Genomic DNA, 13,462 nt, shown 5'->3' on the forward strand with positions numbered 1-13,462 from the left:
GGGTGGGTGGGTGTGTGTGTGTGTTGGAAACCTGGCAGTGGAGGAAGGGGGGGTAATAATGAAAATATTACCCACCACTGGGCCTGCTGCCTGTTAAATTCTAGGTAAGTGTCAGAAGTTCCTGACTAGCCACCTATTTGGCTCTTCAGTTTAGGAAAGCATTTTGGTTTCTCTTGTGCTCTGCATCCAGTGGAAGGCAGGCTGATGTGTTCTTAACAGATACAGTTGATAAAAGCAGGTGATTTATTTTTTTATTCGCTGGGGTTTGGCTTTAGCACAGGTAGGTACACTTTACTTGTAGCTATTTAAACTCCATCCCAGTCCGCACTAGTCAGATAACAATACTGTGCAATTTTGGATTCCAAACCTACTTTAAAAACTTCTTCTATTTTTTTTAACTGTCAGATTTTTATAGTATTGAGACTTCAACTGGTAGCCTGCCATGAGATTTTCTTTATTGCTCAAAGAGGGAAGAAAATGTTTTCCTCAATTTCCTTTAGTCTGCCTTGTGCATTTGGCAGCATTTTATGCACAGTTACCCACAAATACATGCAGGAAGCTATTTTACATAGCAACACAGGAGAAGAAAAGTTCCATTAACAGGAAAAACCCCAATGATCAGAAGAGAATTGGACAAGTCTGGCAACTGAAACTGCTTCTAACTCTTCTAAAACTGATTAGATTTCAAATTAATAACATCCTTTAAATTCTGCAAAAATGTGTGCTGTCATCTGGGCCCAGATTAGGGTTGGGCAAGTCAAATATTTGAAAGCACTGATTTCTTAAAACAGTAACTAAGAGTAAGACTTTATGGTGTCCGATAGACTTACCCTTAAATAGTTAAGCCTAGTAAATTAACTGAGTTATTTTAACTCAGAAAAATGCAAAACAGTCAAAAAGGTAGGCTCTGCCTACATCAGGGCATTCTTTCTGGAATATTTGACCATAGTCAAATAATTGGTGGCCTGTTGACTGCCTGGTTGAGATCCTTAAAGGTATTAGGTACCTAGCTCCTGCTGTTGTTTGGGCACCCAACTGCCACTGTGATCCTTTGAGGATTTGGGCCCTAGTGACTAAGGAAACTACCCCAGACTTACTTCTAAATGTGTTGCTTTTATAGCACCACAATAACCTTGGCAGATGGTAACAAAAGTGAAAATTGCATTAGGAGAATGCACTGAAGTGACTGACTTAACCTAGCAAATCTCTTGTTTTAACTTCTCTGCAATTGCAGGTTTATATTTCCCAGCCCTGCAACTCCACTTGGGATTTGAAAATCAAGTTATGTTCTTCTGCATGTCAATTACAAAGATTCTGTAATCAGAACTTAGCTTATGGCTTTGTTGATGGAATAAAATTTACCGCTCCCCGCTCCCCATTCTGTATAGTTGTGTAACAAGGAGCACAAGTTGTGGCAGTAAATCAGAGGGCTCTGATGTAAAGGGAGTAGCAAGGCTGAGATAGGAAGGACCATTTTCATCTAGTCATTTACTTGGCCTCTGTGCTGTGATGTGTAGTAGATTGCAGTCCTGTCTGCCCACAGATTGTAGACACCAAAGCCAGTGACAATGCAAGTCTTGTACTGTTTCTTTGTGCTCCCGTGTCTGCCTCCGGCTGCTGTCTCTTGTCTTTATACAGTAAACTTTGTTCTCTTAGTACAGGGCCTAGCACAATGGAGTCCTGGTCCATGTGTAACTGCAGTAACTGTCTTCTCTGTGCTGTCCTATCAATGGGCCTGTCCTGGTCTGCAGGAACCATTGCTGCAGGTGAGAGGGGGAGTGCTCTTGTGAGGTAAACTCCTAGGGCTTTACCCAGAGCTTGCTGATGCCCAGGGGTGTGTGTGTGTTTGATTTCTGTATGGATTTAATCAGGGGCCCTTATTAATTATAACATTAGGGAAACTGGCAGGGTCGTTAAGTGAAGGCGAAACTGGAATGGAATCCTGCTGTAAGTCCAGCGAGCTCTGCTTTTCTGTTGGCTACCCAGATCTTCATGTCTTTTTAGATTAGAAGTTCTTTGGAACAAGGGGGTGGGTGTGTGCACGCGTGCACACTAACATAGCCAAAACTTGGGGTGGTGGGGTTCCAGTCAGGAACGCAAATAATAAAACTATGAACTGGACTGAAAGTACTAATTCTCTGAGCTTATTTCCAGGGGCTCATCAGTCTATCAGATGACCTTTTTTTCTACAACTACTGCTAACCTGGGCTAGATTTAAAGCAGTGATGATGAGATGAGCACCTAGTCAAGAAGCCATCCAGTCCGTTTTATGACACACTTGCCTGCTAGGGCTTTAGGGCAGAAAAGAGTGATGACTAAGTTCACTTAAAGATTAATCACAAAAGGTTTATAATTTTTTTTAAACTGGGTTTGTATTGCCTCTTTGGCTTTTTGCGTCTGTATATTCTACAGGAAAGGCCCAACAGGTGGGCTGGGAGGGGAGTTGGGGTGGCTTGTTGTTTTTTAAATTGTTTCTGGTTTGTTTTTTTGTGTGGTTTTCTAGGTGTACCATGGGGAAGCTGTAGCAGCATAACCTAATATGTGAATTTAAAGCAGTGCAGACTCCTCTGTAGCCAAGCTTATTTTGATGTAAGAGTGGCTTCTTTTGATTTTTAATTATCTGTTGGGAACAGAGTTAAGTTTAAAGTGCAATAAGTTACACTCAAACCAAACTAAGTGAACAATGTAGAGGTTTGCATTGGCTTAACTACACTGGTTGAAAATGTTTAAAGTTAAACTGGTGCAACTTCCCCTGTAGACTAGCCCTTAAATATCAGGAATATCTCATCTGGTTCCCCTGGTTTTGAGGAAAAAATCTTGGATGGATATCCTTAGCTCCCTACCTCTTACATGACCAGGAATAGGGTTGTTGAATCTTTAACATTTGATCAACATTTTGGAGAAAACTTAAGAGTTAAACAGGCTTAAATAAAAAAGCAAACTCAAATCACAGAACTTTCAATGCCCTACCTAAAAATCCCTCTTGTTCTCTTGACTCTTGTAATGTTGCTAAGCCTCTGGTCACTATAGTCTTCAATCTTAGAAAGGAGATGAATTTCTAATGAAAAATTTTCTGCCTTTATCACTCAGAAGCAAAAGAAGGGTGTGCTGCTAATTTCCAGGAACATTTAGCTGCGGGAGCTGGCCTCTGAAGATTTTATCCCACAGTCTTTCCAAAACCTGATTTTAGTAGGACTCTTGGATCCTGAAAGCTTGTTACTCAAGCAAGTTCTGACTACTGACGTGAACACTGTACTTCCCTTCACCTAATGATTACTAAAAGCAGCAGTGTGTCCTGGGGCATCTTATAGACTAACAGACATATTGGAGCATGAGCTTTCGTGGGTGAATACCGACTTCGTTGGATGCACGTCGTGGGCGAATATTCACTTCATCGGCTGCACCACAACATGCATCCAACGAAGTCGGTATTCACCCACGAAAGCTCATGCTCCAATATGTCTGTTAGTCTATAAGATGCCCCAGGACTCTGTCTGGATCTGTAAAATCAGCAAACACGGCTGCCCCTCTGACTAATGATTACTGGCTCCCTTTTTGCCTGGAGCTTATAGCCAGGGAAGATGCTTATTTACAGGAGACCACAGATATCTGTAGCACTTCAAATGGGTAAGAGACTTTCCTTCTGCTAGCCACACTACTCAACCTCTTCATTTTTGCTTTCTCACATTCCTTTCCTAGATGAGTCTGTCCTGACTAGAGCCTACTTTATATATAAAAATATATTCTACTGTAATAGTCCTCAGCTGTCCATCTTATAGCATGCAAGGTGGTTGCTTGTTGCAGTATACTCTTGACGTGGCAGAGGTCATGTAACCCCAAATATTATGAGAGTTGGACATAAGATTTGAGAGCTAGGTGTCCTGCATTCATCTTTTCTATTTCCTAGATATCTCCTACCCACTCTTTATTTTTTTTTCTTCATTTTATTACAGCTTCTGTAGACTGCTTCCCAGAAAGGATCTTGGATAAAAGGGCTGGAATGAAATCTTGCCGAGTGCCATGATTAAAAACCTAAGTAGATAAGAGAAGGGAGTGCTATAGCAAGAGATGAGTGCAGTTCTTCCTGTGCATCAGTTCTTCTGCCTTGTTATAGTATAGGAAGGGAAATGCTTAAAGCTTGCTGCTTATGCTCTAGCTTTCCCTTTTTAGGTGCTCCGGCTCTGCTCTTGAAGGGTGAGGTTGAAGCAATTGGCTTATATCTCTGAAAACTTCACATTTTAGCAACCTTACTGGTGTTGGCTGTAAATGGGCAGCCGTAGACTAAATGTCCTGCTCATGACCTTCCAAAAAACCATTCTGTGTTATTCCTGGGCTCCAAACTAAGGAAAGCTCTGCATGGATGTCCTTCATGTTTTACGAGGAATGATGAGTCTGTTACACTGAACCACTAATCAGTGAAGTGCAAAAGTGCTGAGAGTAAGATGCATGGGCAAAGGCTTAAAGCCTAGCCTGTAAAGGCAAAACTCTACAGTGAGTGAAGTTGAGCTATAATCAATTTCACTCAATTTGATGGGGACCATGTAGGCAAATACTGTGCTCAGGGGGGCTGTATGTGTAAGGCAGTGTTAGAGGACAAATCTACTGTTCCAATTGTAAAGTCCTGCTTACAAGTAACAAGGAAAGGGCATCAGTACTCACCTTACGGCTAGCTGAACTTTTTACAATAAGTTATGATTACTGTGACCTCTGCTAAGCCCAGAGGCAGGCTATGATGCTGCTGTGGGAAGAGAGCATGGGGGTGAATCTAAGCCCTAGTTTCTTAAAGATTATTCCCAGGTATACAAAGCTGTGCTTAGAATGTGAGGGCATTCAATTTACTAACTACCACACACCAAGAAAGCATGCTCAGTAGAGCAAGCTGAAGCTGGTAGTAGTGGGGCTGCTGCATTATCCAGCAGTCAAGTCCTCTTGGAATTTACCTCTCTTTAATTCAATTAAAGGTGAATGTGAACAGCAGTTGTAGTAGCCTTTGTTTGGGTGGGGTGGGGGAAATCTGATGGGGTTGGCAATGAGGGGATATTCTCTTCCTCACTGTCCCACATGGCAGCAGAACTGCAGGAACTACTCTAAACTGTCATTAAACTTGACCTAATCCCCTTTCAGGAAGTGGTGTCATCCTACTTTACACTGAGTGAAGGTCTGGAAGCATTTGCGCTCTTTGTAACCAGTGGGCCTAGGACCTCTTTTCAATAGCTTGTATTTGACATAAATGTGTTGCAAGTAAGGGCATAGCACTCTGTGCTGTACAGGCACCTATGCTGAAGAGCAGCTCTGCCTTGGAGCCAGCCATCTTTCTGAGGCTTTATAACAGCAGTTCTCAAACTGGAGTCTGAGGGTAATTGAGGAGGTTTGAGAGTCATCCCTGGGACCTCTGGCACTGCTGCTCAACTCCTCCCCCTCCCTCCTGCAGCCTTGGAATTGCTGTTCAGCTGGGTGCAGGAGGGGGTGTACTGTACTTGGAGTGGGCAGAAAGAAAAGCCTGGGGGGAAGGGTGTAGGGTTGGCTTTAGAGAGCTGGCAAACACCCTTGCCCTGCCTCATTCACTCCCCATACCCTCTCACTTTCACTGGGCTGAGGCAGGGGTGTGAGGGGAGGTGCAGTCTCTGGACTGGGACCTAGGGGTTTGGAGTACAGGAGGGGGCTCCAGGCTGAGCCTGCTGCAGGAGTGGGTGTGTAGGGCAAGCTGGGGCAGGGGATTGAGGTGCAGGCTCTGGCTGAACAGTGCTTACCTCGGTTGGGTCCCTGGTGGTGATGCAGCAAGGCTAAGGCAGGCTCCCTGCTTGCTCTAGCCCCACACCACTCCCGGAAGTTGCCCCTTCTCCCACCTGGACAATTAGAAAATCATAATCTAAGCCAGGGCCCTGCTTTTACCCTCCCTGAGAGCAAACAGCTCAAATGACAGAGGTGTGGGTGGAAAGCTGAACCCACGCCCAGGGCCACAGCCACTGCAAGGTGCTCACAGCCCACCTGGGTTTCTGACAGGGGGCTGCCCCCGGGATACAAAAGCCCCTGGCACTGGGCAGCAGCTCCCAGCCTGGCAGCTGGACACGGCAGGGGGCTAGAGCAGGGTCACTGGTTTCTATCATAATGGGTGGGTCGCTCCTGGGCGGGAGACCAGGGGATGGGACCAGACCCAGGGGAAGAAATGGCCCCGCTCTAGCTCTAGCCCGGAGCCGCTTTGATGCGCCAGTCCCCGCCACGCTGGCTCGGCAGAGGTTTAAACCGGTTCCCACCAGCCTCGACCTAGCCGGGACGGGACACTCAAGCATGAGCCGTGGCGGGGGGGGGGGAGGATGACAAGCTCGCACCCCAGGAGATGGGGAAAGGTCGAACCTGCGCCGCGACACACACAGCCCCAGCCCCGCCTTCCCCCCAGGGACAGAACATAGGGAGGGGCAGGGCCCAAAGGCCCCGCCCGCCAGAAGCTGCTCGGGGCATGGACTGGCGCGGAGAGTGAGGCTGCTGCCCCCACACACGCAGCCGCTTTCTCCCCACCCCACTCACCGACCGTCTCCGCTGGGGCGCGCCAAGCGCAGCGACCCGCCCCCGCCAAATCTCCCGGAGCCCATTATCCACCCCCGTCCCCAAGCCCCGGTCCGCTCCCCGAGCCCATTATCCACTCCCGCCCGTAAGCGCCGGTCCACAACCCGAGCCCGTTCTCCGCCCCCCGCTAAGCGCCGGTCCGCTCCCCGAGCCCATCCCCCCTAACCCCCCGCACACACGGAGAAAACGAGTCAAAGGTTTAAACAATTTATTGACCAACAACAAAAAAGGCCATTGACTCTGAATCCTGAACACGTGGTACAAGCGTTCCGGGGGTGGAGGGGCCACAAGGCCGCCACTCCTGCCTCCCCAGGACGCGCACAACCAGCGTCACCCCGCAACGGGGGTACAAGACTCGCAAGGCTGCGGCAGCCCCGCTGCTGCTAACGACGCGTGGTCCCGCACACAGCCCCCCAAGCACTGCCCGCCTGCCGTGCCGCGGCTCGGCGAACTGGGGGAGGTGCCCTTTAAGAGATACCCAGGCGCCATCAGCACGAACTGGCGCCTAACAGGCCGTTTCCATGGCGCCAAGGCGAGAACCAAAATAGAGGGCGTGGCCACTGTTCGAAAAAATTCTAAAGTAGACCAAAGACCCACCCCATCCCCCCCTACAGTGCGCCAGGGCCGGGACCTGTGGGACCCACGTGGCATCGCCCCCTACCGGGGGTGGAGCAGGGAAAATAAAAGCGAAGACGCTGATGAAAAATAGCTACTATGGCAACTAGGCAGGGGGCGGGCCCTAGCCCTGTAAATCTGGGGCTGCGGCGGGGGGCGAACAGAAACCTTCACGGGTGGGGCTCGGGGGCTGCCAAGTAAAAAACAAGAGCGATGGGCTGCGAGGCTGGGGCAGCCCTAACCCCCATTTCCCTGCCCGCGGCGACGGCTACAGAGCGAGGCCAGCAATACAAATACAACGCGGATAACCTGGGTCTGTCCTCAGAGCAGAGTCTGTCTTAGGGCTCCGAGCCCTGGGGAGCTGGAGTGGGGGGAAGGGTAGGGAAATGTCCTCTCTCCCCGCCCCAGCGTGGTGGGGCGATGGGGGCGCCCTGCCCCCTCCCCCCCTCATGCCTTCCTGCTCTTCAGCGCCTTGGGCTTTGCAGACTTCTTGACCTTTTTGCCCCCCGGGGAGGCGGCTTTCTTGGTCGCCTTCTTGGCTTTGCCCTTGTCTTTCCTGGCGGCTGCGGCGCTGGCTCCTTTCTTGTGCGATTTCTTCTCGGGCTTCTTGCTCTTGGAGGCCGGTTTCTTGTCCGCCCGCCGGGAGGTGGAGGCTGCAGCCTTCTTGTGGGACTTCGGGGCGCTGCTGCCAGCGCTCCCCTCGGTGCCCCCTTCCAGCTTCTTCCTGTTGAGCTTGAAGGAGCCGTTGGCGCCGGTGCCCTTGACCTGGAGCAGGGTGTCGTTCTGCACCAGCGCCTTGATGGAGTATTTCAGGTAGGTCCGCCCGTTCTGCTGGTCGAACCAGGACACCTTCTTGGCCTCATTGTAGATCTTGGCTAACGAGGAGCCGTTGCGCTCGCCCAGCTTCCGGATGGTCTCCACCACCAGCTGGCTGTACTTGCCCGGCTGGTTCTTCTTCTTGTTGTTTTTTTTCTTTTTGGAGGGAGACAGGGACGAGCCCCCGCCCTTAGCTTTTTTGGCGCCACCTTTTTTCTCCGGGGCTAGGGGCGCTTCCTCCGCCTCAGTCAGAGGCAGGTCGGCTTCTTCCAACTCCACGGACATGCTGGCCGGAACTGCGCAGACTGCAGGGGAAAGAGGCCGATCGATGCCGCGGCAAACCGGTGCACGGACTTGGTGCTGCCCCGGGCTGGCTGGCTGCTCGCTGGCGCCGGCGTCACGGGGGCACACCAAGGGCTGTTCGCTCCGCTTTCAGGGATGCTATCCGCCTGCCTGCCTGGGCGGGCTCCGAGGCAGCCCTTTATATGCACAATGGGCGGACCACGTTGAGAACAACAACAGCCTGGGCCAGGGCTAGCTCCAACTTGTGCTTCTTGGAGCCCCTTTGCGGGGCTCTAGCTCGCAGGTCCGACACCCCAGTGCTGAGGCGGCCCCACAAAACCCTGCTCCTGACGGTGCCTGACCCCAGTGCCCTGCAGCCGGGGCTCTCTGGGCCCGAGAAAGGTCCCAGAGAAGCGATTTAAAGAGCACACCCTATGCTGGGGCGAGACAGAGGAGGGGGGCGCCTCCAATAGTGGGGTCTGGGCCTCCCAGGCGGATTTATCCGGCCGCATAATCCCACAGGCCGGGTAGCGAAGAGGGGGGTCTTGGGCTGGGTCCCCTCTGCGGGTGCCGGGGGTGCCCGGCGGCTTTGCTGTCCTGGGGATAATTTGTTGTAACTAACACACTGGACGCCCTCACGTGGTCGGCTGCAGCAGCACGGAGCAAGCGAGACGCTTCCAGGGGGGTCCCCGCCCGATATGGAGGGGCCGAGATTCTGAGAAGCCGGGGTCTCCGCGGCAAGGAACCCGCTGCTAGAAGGACCTCAGCGGACGGTTGAGCGGCGTCACCCAGTTTGGGTCTGGGGTGGTTAGAGTTCTGCCCCCCCCCCCCTCCAAGGCGCTGCTTGTACCTATATTAAAACACAGGGGTTCGGGAGGGGGCAGGAGCCCTCCATCATCGCTATAGGGCGGGGTGCGTGTGCATGGCTGCGGGCTGCGTCCCAGAGAATCTAGGGGGCCACAGCGAAGGGGTTGTAGCGTTTGGGGTTTGCGGAAAGAGGAGGCGCTTTCAGGCGTGTCGCTCTGGAAAGATGGGTTAATTCCCCGCCATACACACATCGTGCCCCTCTCACGGGTGTCTGGGCACTGCTGCCCAGTGTGCACTGGAAGGTGCGACATACAGCCCCCCCCCCCAGCTCCCTTCCCGGCACAGAGCGTGTCTGCGGGCTCCCCTATGGCGCTGCAGTGGCAAGGGGGATACCGCACGAAAGATCGGGTGCCCTACACCCCCTCCAAATATTGTCCAAATCTCTTCTCCAGATCGCTGCTGCCTTGGCACCTTGGGAGGGTGCCACGCCCCCTCCTCTGTCCTGGGGATCGGGACACTGACTCTGCGTCTCCATCAAGAGCCAGTCCCCCGCCGGGGGCATCAGGCCCTGGTGCACCTCCGCCTGGGGCCGGGGGGGCGCGGGGCTGGGCGATGTAGAGGGCTAGGGCCGTGGGAGGGCAGAACATCACTGGCACTGGCCGCCGCCTCCCCCGCAGAAAGGGGCGCGTGTGCAGCGCGGCAGACGGCTCTTTGCAGGCTGACCCCCCATTCCCCCCTCGCCGCCCAAGCCCGCCCCCGAGCTACCTGGGCAGAGGACAAGGCGGTGACCAGAGACGGGAGCGCGGCGCTCAGCGATGCCAAGAGGGAAGCGCGGAGTGACGGGGGCTGCTGCTGGGGTCCCCGACAGGGGCACAGAGCAGAGTGTGGGGAAAGCGGCGATTCTCCTCCGCCAAAGTGGGGGGAGGGCCCGCCGGAACGCCAGGCCTGTCAGCCCCGCTTCGAGGCCAAGGGAAACCTGCTTCCCTCCCTCCTCAGCTGCCCCCCCAGATCACCTGCACATGAGAGGAGCGGGAGCAGCGTCCCGTCCCCCACAGCCCGCCATTCACTCCGGCGGCGGGACAAAGCCTGAGAATCCCTGCACCCCTCGCCCCCCTCCCTTCCACCTTCCTGTCTATCCCCCACACCACTGCCCCACTCCCTTCCCGTCTACCCCCTGTACTGCCTCCCTGTTTGCCCCACCGCCCCCCCATGTCCCATTCCCGTCTGCCCCCCCGCACTCTGTCCCGACCCCCTGTCCCACTCCCTGTCTGCCCCCTCCCCCTCAGGGTGACCAGATGTCCCGACTTCATAGGGACAGTACCAATTTTGGGGTCTTTTTCTTATGTAGGCTCCTATTACCGCTCCCCCATGTCCCAATTTTTCACATTTGCTGTCTGGTCACCCTGCTTCCCCTCTCCCTCCAATCTCCCTTCCTGTCTGCCCCACCACCTCCCTTGGGCACCACTTCCCATCTGCACCACTGCCTCCTCCACTCCCGTGCCCCTTCCCATCTGCCCCCACATCCTCTTTCTTTTAACTCCCCCTTCCTGTCAGCGCCTCACACTGCTTCTCCCACTCCCTTATACCTCCATCATGTTCGCCCCCCCCACCATTCCCATCTAACCCACTGTCTTCCCCACTCCCTCCCCTCCATGCTCCCACACCACACACCCCTCTCCCCATCTGCGCCCACCACGATCTCTGGGCTCATGGACACCACCCACACAACCTCAGCCTCCCACTCCTTCTGTGCACATACACCCCCCTCCCCCCCGCCGCCAACCCCACTTCCTATCCACCCTCTTTCGGTATCCCATTGCCTTTCTCATCTCTGCCAAAGCAATTTCTAATTCCTGCGCCTCAAGCATCGGCAGGGCTAGGCTCGTCGGCGCCCTGTCGCATGGACCATAGCACACTACAGTATATCACTCAGATGACCCCCATCATACCATCAGAATGATAGTCCCAAAGTAACAAGCAGCAGGCCAGGGGCACACCGCCCCTTCCTCTTGTTCCTCTCCTCCTTCTTTCACCTTGCCTCCAGCTGAGAGCCCTTCTCCCCATGTAATGTTACCCCAGGCAGGCATTAGAAAGCTCAGCTTCTCTGCCGCTACCCCCCCCCCCACCCCTTTCCAAATATGCTAAAAATACGGAAAAAGCAAAAGTAACTATAAATTCCCTAAGCCACGTTGCTGGCTAATCAATGCCAAACGCCTGCTATCCAAATCACGAAACTCTTCCATTCAAACACAATAAGTAAACCGAGACTGGAACTGGGCCAAAACTGAAAGTCTTCCCACGCAATTTATCTACGAGCATACCCTCGAAAATACAGGTCAACACAACAAGCCAAATTAAACAACCTTTGATATTCAGTACTACCAATCACTTGCCATTGACTCATTTACTTCCACCGGGGCTCGAAAAAACGACACCATCCATCTCAGGTCTCCCATGTACACAAAGATCAAATATCGTGGTTAACCAATCACAACAGCGACAAATAGATACTCAGACACTTGCCACATGATACCAGGCAACATCACCTCCTCTAGTTCAACAAAAAAAATAGCAACTACCACCTTAAAAGTCTAATTAAATAAGATTTACCATTTCATGAACAGACACAATCTAATAACACCTAAAGAAAAACACGCATATAATAATCAGCTTAATAACCATACTCAGAATGACATGCAATACAGAGCAACTAACTCAACTCAAAGCAAAATGACATCTCTACCCCACCACGCACTAAATCCAGAGTATCCATGTCACATAACTTATCAATCCTCACAACCTCCTTAATCCGTCCCACCCAAGAAGCATCTCGCTTCGTTGCATACTCAACAGACAGCAACACTGTTAAATGCTCATAAAAATCTTTCAAGCAAAAGTTAAACCAAAGTCACCCACATCACTGACACTCTGACTAACCATCTTCAATAACCATTAATAACCTCACACACCACAAGAGCCCAAAAATAATACAAACCAAACACAAAGCAACACTATACTTCCACCCCACCCTCCACAACCACACATCCCAACCCGGCCAGCAAAATAAAGAAATCTATCAGTCATAACCAGCCTCCCATTCAACCCCCAAAAAGCACCTAGACTCCATCACAACGTTGACTGAAAATGCAGCAATCATTAAATTTCCAGTACATAACACCCAGATCTACACTCGAGCATATCATCCAACCTCTAGAACAGGAAAAACCAACAGCCCTAAACACACGTCAGACTACATAGACAAGTCACCAAGGCGGACATCTACGCGGCCCAACCATCATTAACAACCATCCTTAGGCACAGAACCTGAATGGGGATCCAGAATGGAAATTACAGAACCTCGCTTACCTGTCATGTCATCACAACACAATAAAAATAATTTTTTTTCTCCAAGAGAAATTTGAATGTGTAAACTGACTACAAACCAGGTCAGCGCACTCGCCACATCTGAGCAGAATACTTAGGCCAGATCACAAAGGCCATAGGATGCTAATCCCCATTAGACATGACGCATACCACAAACCCCACACATAGCCGATACCCTACCCCTAGACGCATCAACCTTCCACTGTAAATGCACATCGGCATTATCTGCTGCATTGGGCTGTGCACTGCGGCCCCCCTCTAGGCTAAGGACCCCTAGCTCCTCCTACCTAGCCACAAATGGAAATTGTAGAGCACACCTACGTCTGTGCCAAGCCACATAAGCAGCTAAGAAACCAACCTCACTCCGCACCAGCCGTAGGGGGAAACAGGAAAATCTCCCTTAACTGTCACCATGTGACCGCCCAGTTGAAAGACACAATTCAAGTCCCCACTCTGCCAGAAGAAAAATGAAACGGGGCATCCCAATCAGGTAAGCCGGGCCCTATGAACAAGCCTGAGTTCTCCCTCATCTTTACACATGCAGTTCCATCATGAATAATTAAAATTTTAAATTGCACAAGAAGCAGAAATCCTCCAATCCTATAACTCACCTAAAGGAATCAGCTCGATCAAGATGAACTGAGTTTCACCACCCGCATAGTACACAACACTGATAAAAGTGATAAGGATACTCCTCCCTGCCATATGGCCCGAGACTCAAGGCGACAAGTAACAAGGGGTGCGGAGAACCAATGAAGCAAACTGTAAAGCGTGAGTGAACCAGTAACTGTAAACCCTGCATAGATTGAAACCATCAAACCAAATCAAAGCACGCCCAGCACCCGCATCCACACTAGAATGAGCGTCCTCACTCTCTTGTCAACGAATGCTAACTACCAAAGCCCTCGGATGCAGAACTTTCATTGTAGCACATGCCTTACACAACTGACTCTGAGCTCACGGGCAATCAAGGCACACTGAAACAAAAATTCTC

General features: G+C 51.6%; 1 protein-coding gene across 1 annotated transcript; it reads right to left on the reverse strand.

The window, feature by feature from the left end:
* Nucleotides 1-6,757: 6,757 nt before the first annotated feature.
* H1-10 (H1.10 linker histone) lies at nucleotides 6,758-8,449 on the reverse strand. Its single transcript, XM_032801335.2, has one exon. The coding sequence runs from the start codon at nucleotides 8,278-8,280 to the stop codon at nucleotides 7,627-7,629; it is 654 nt and encodes a 217-aa protein (XP_032657226.1). The 5' UTR covers nucleotides 8,281-8,449; the 3' UTR covers nucleotides 6,758-7,626.
* Nucleotides 8,450-13,462: the final 5,013 nt, after the last annotated feature.

This window comes from Chelonoidis abingdonii, chromosome 17, assembly GCF_003597395.2.
Source record: "Chelonoidis abingdonii isolate Lonesome George chromosome 17, CheloAbing_2.0, whole genome shotgun sequence".
Classification (NCBI taxonomy): Eukaryota; Metazoa; Chordata; order Testudines; family Testudinidae; genus Chelonoidis; species Chelonoidis abingdonii.

What these genes read in the sequence shown, in the direction of transcription:
- H1-10 (XM_032801335.2), bottom strand. Translation starts at nt 8,280, where the DNA reads ATGTCCGTGGAGTTGGAAGAAGCCGACCTGCCTCTGACTGAGGCGGAG.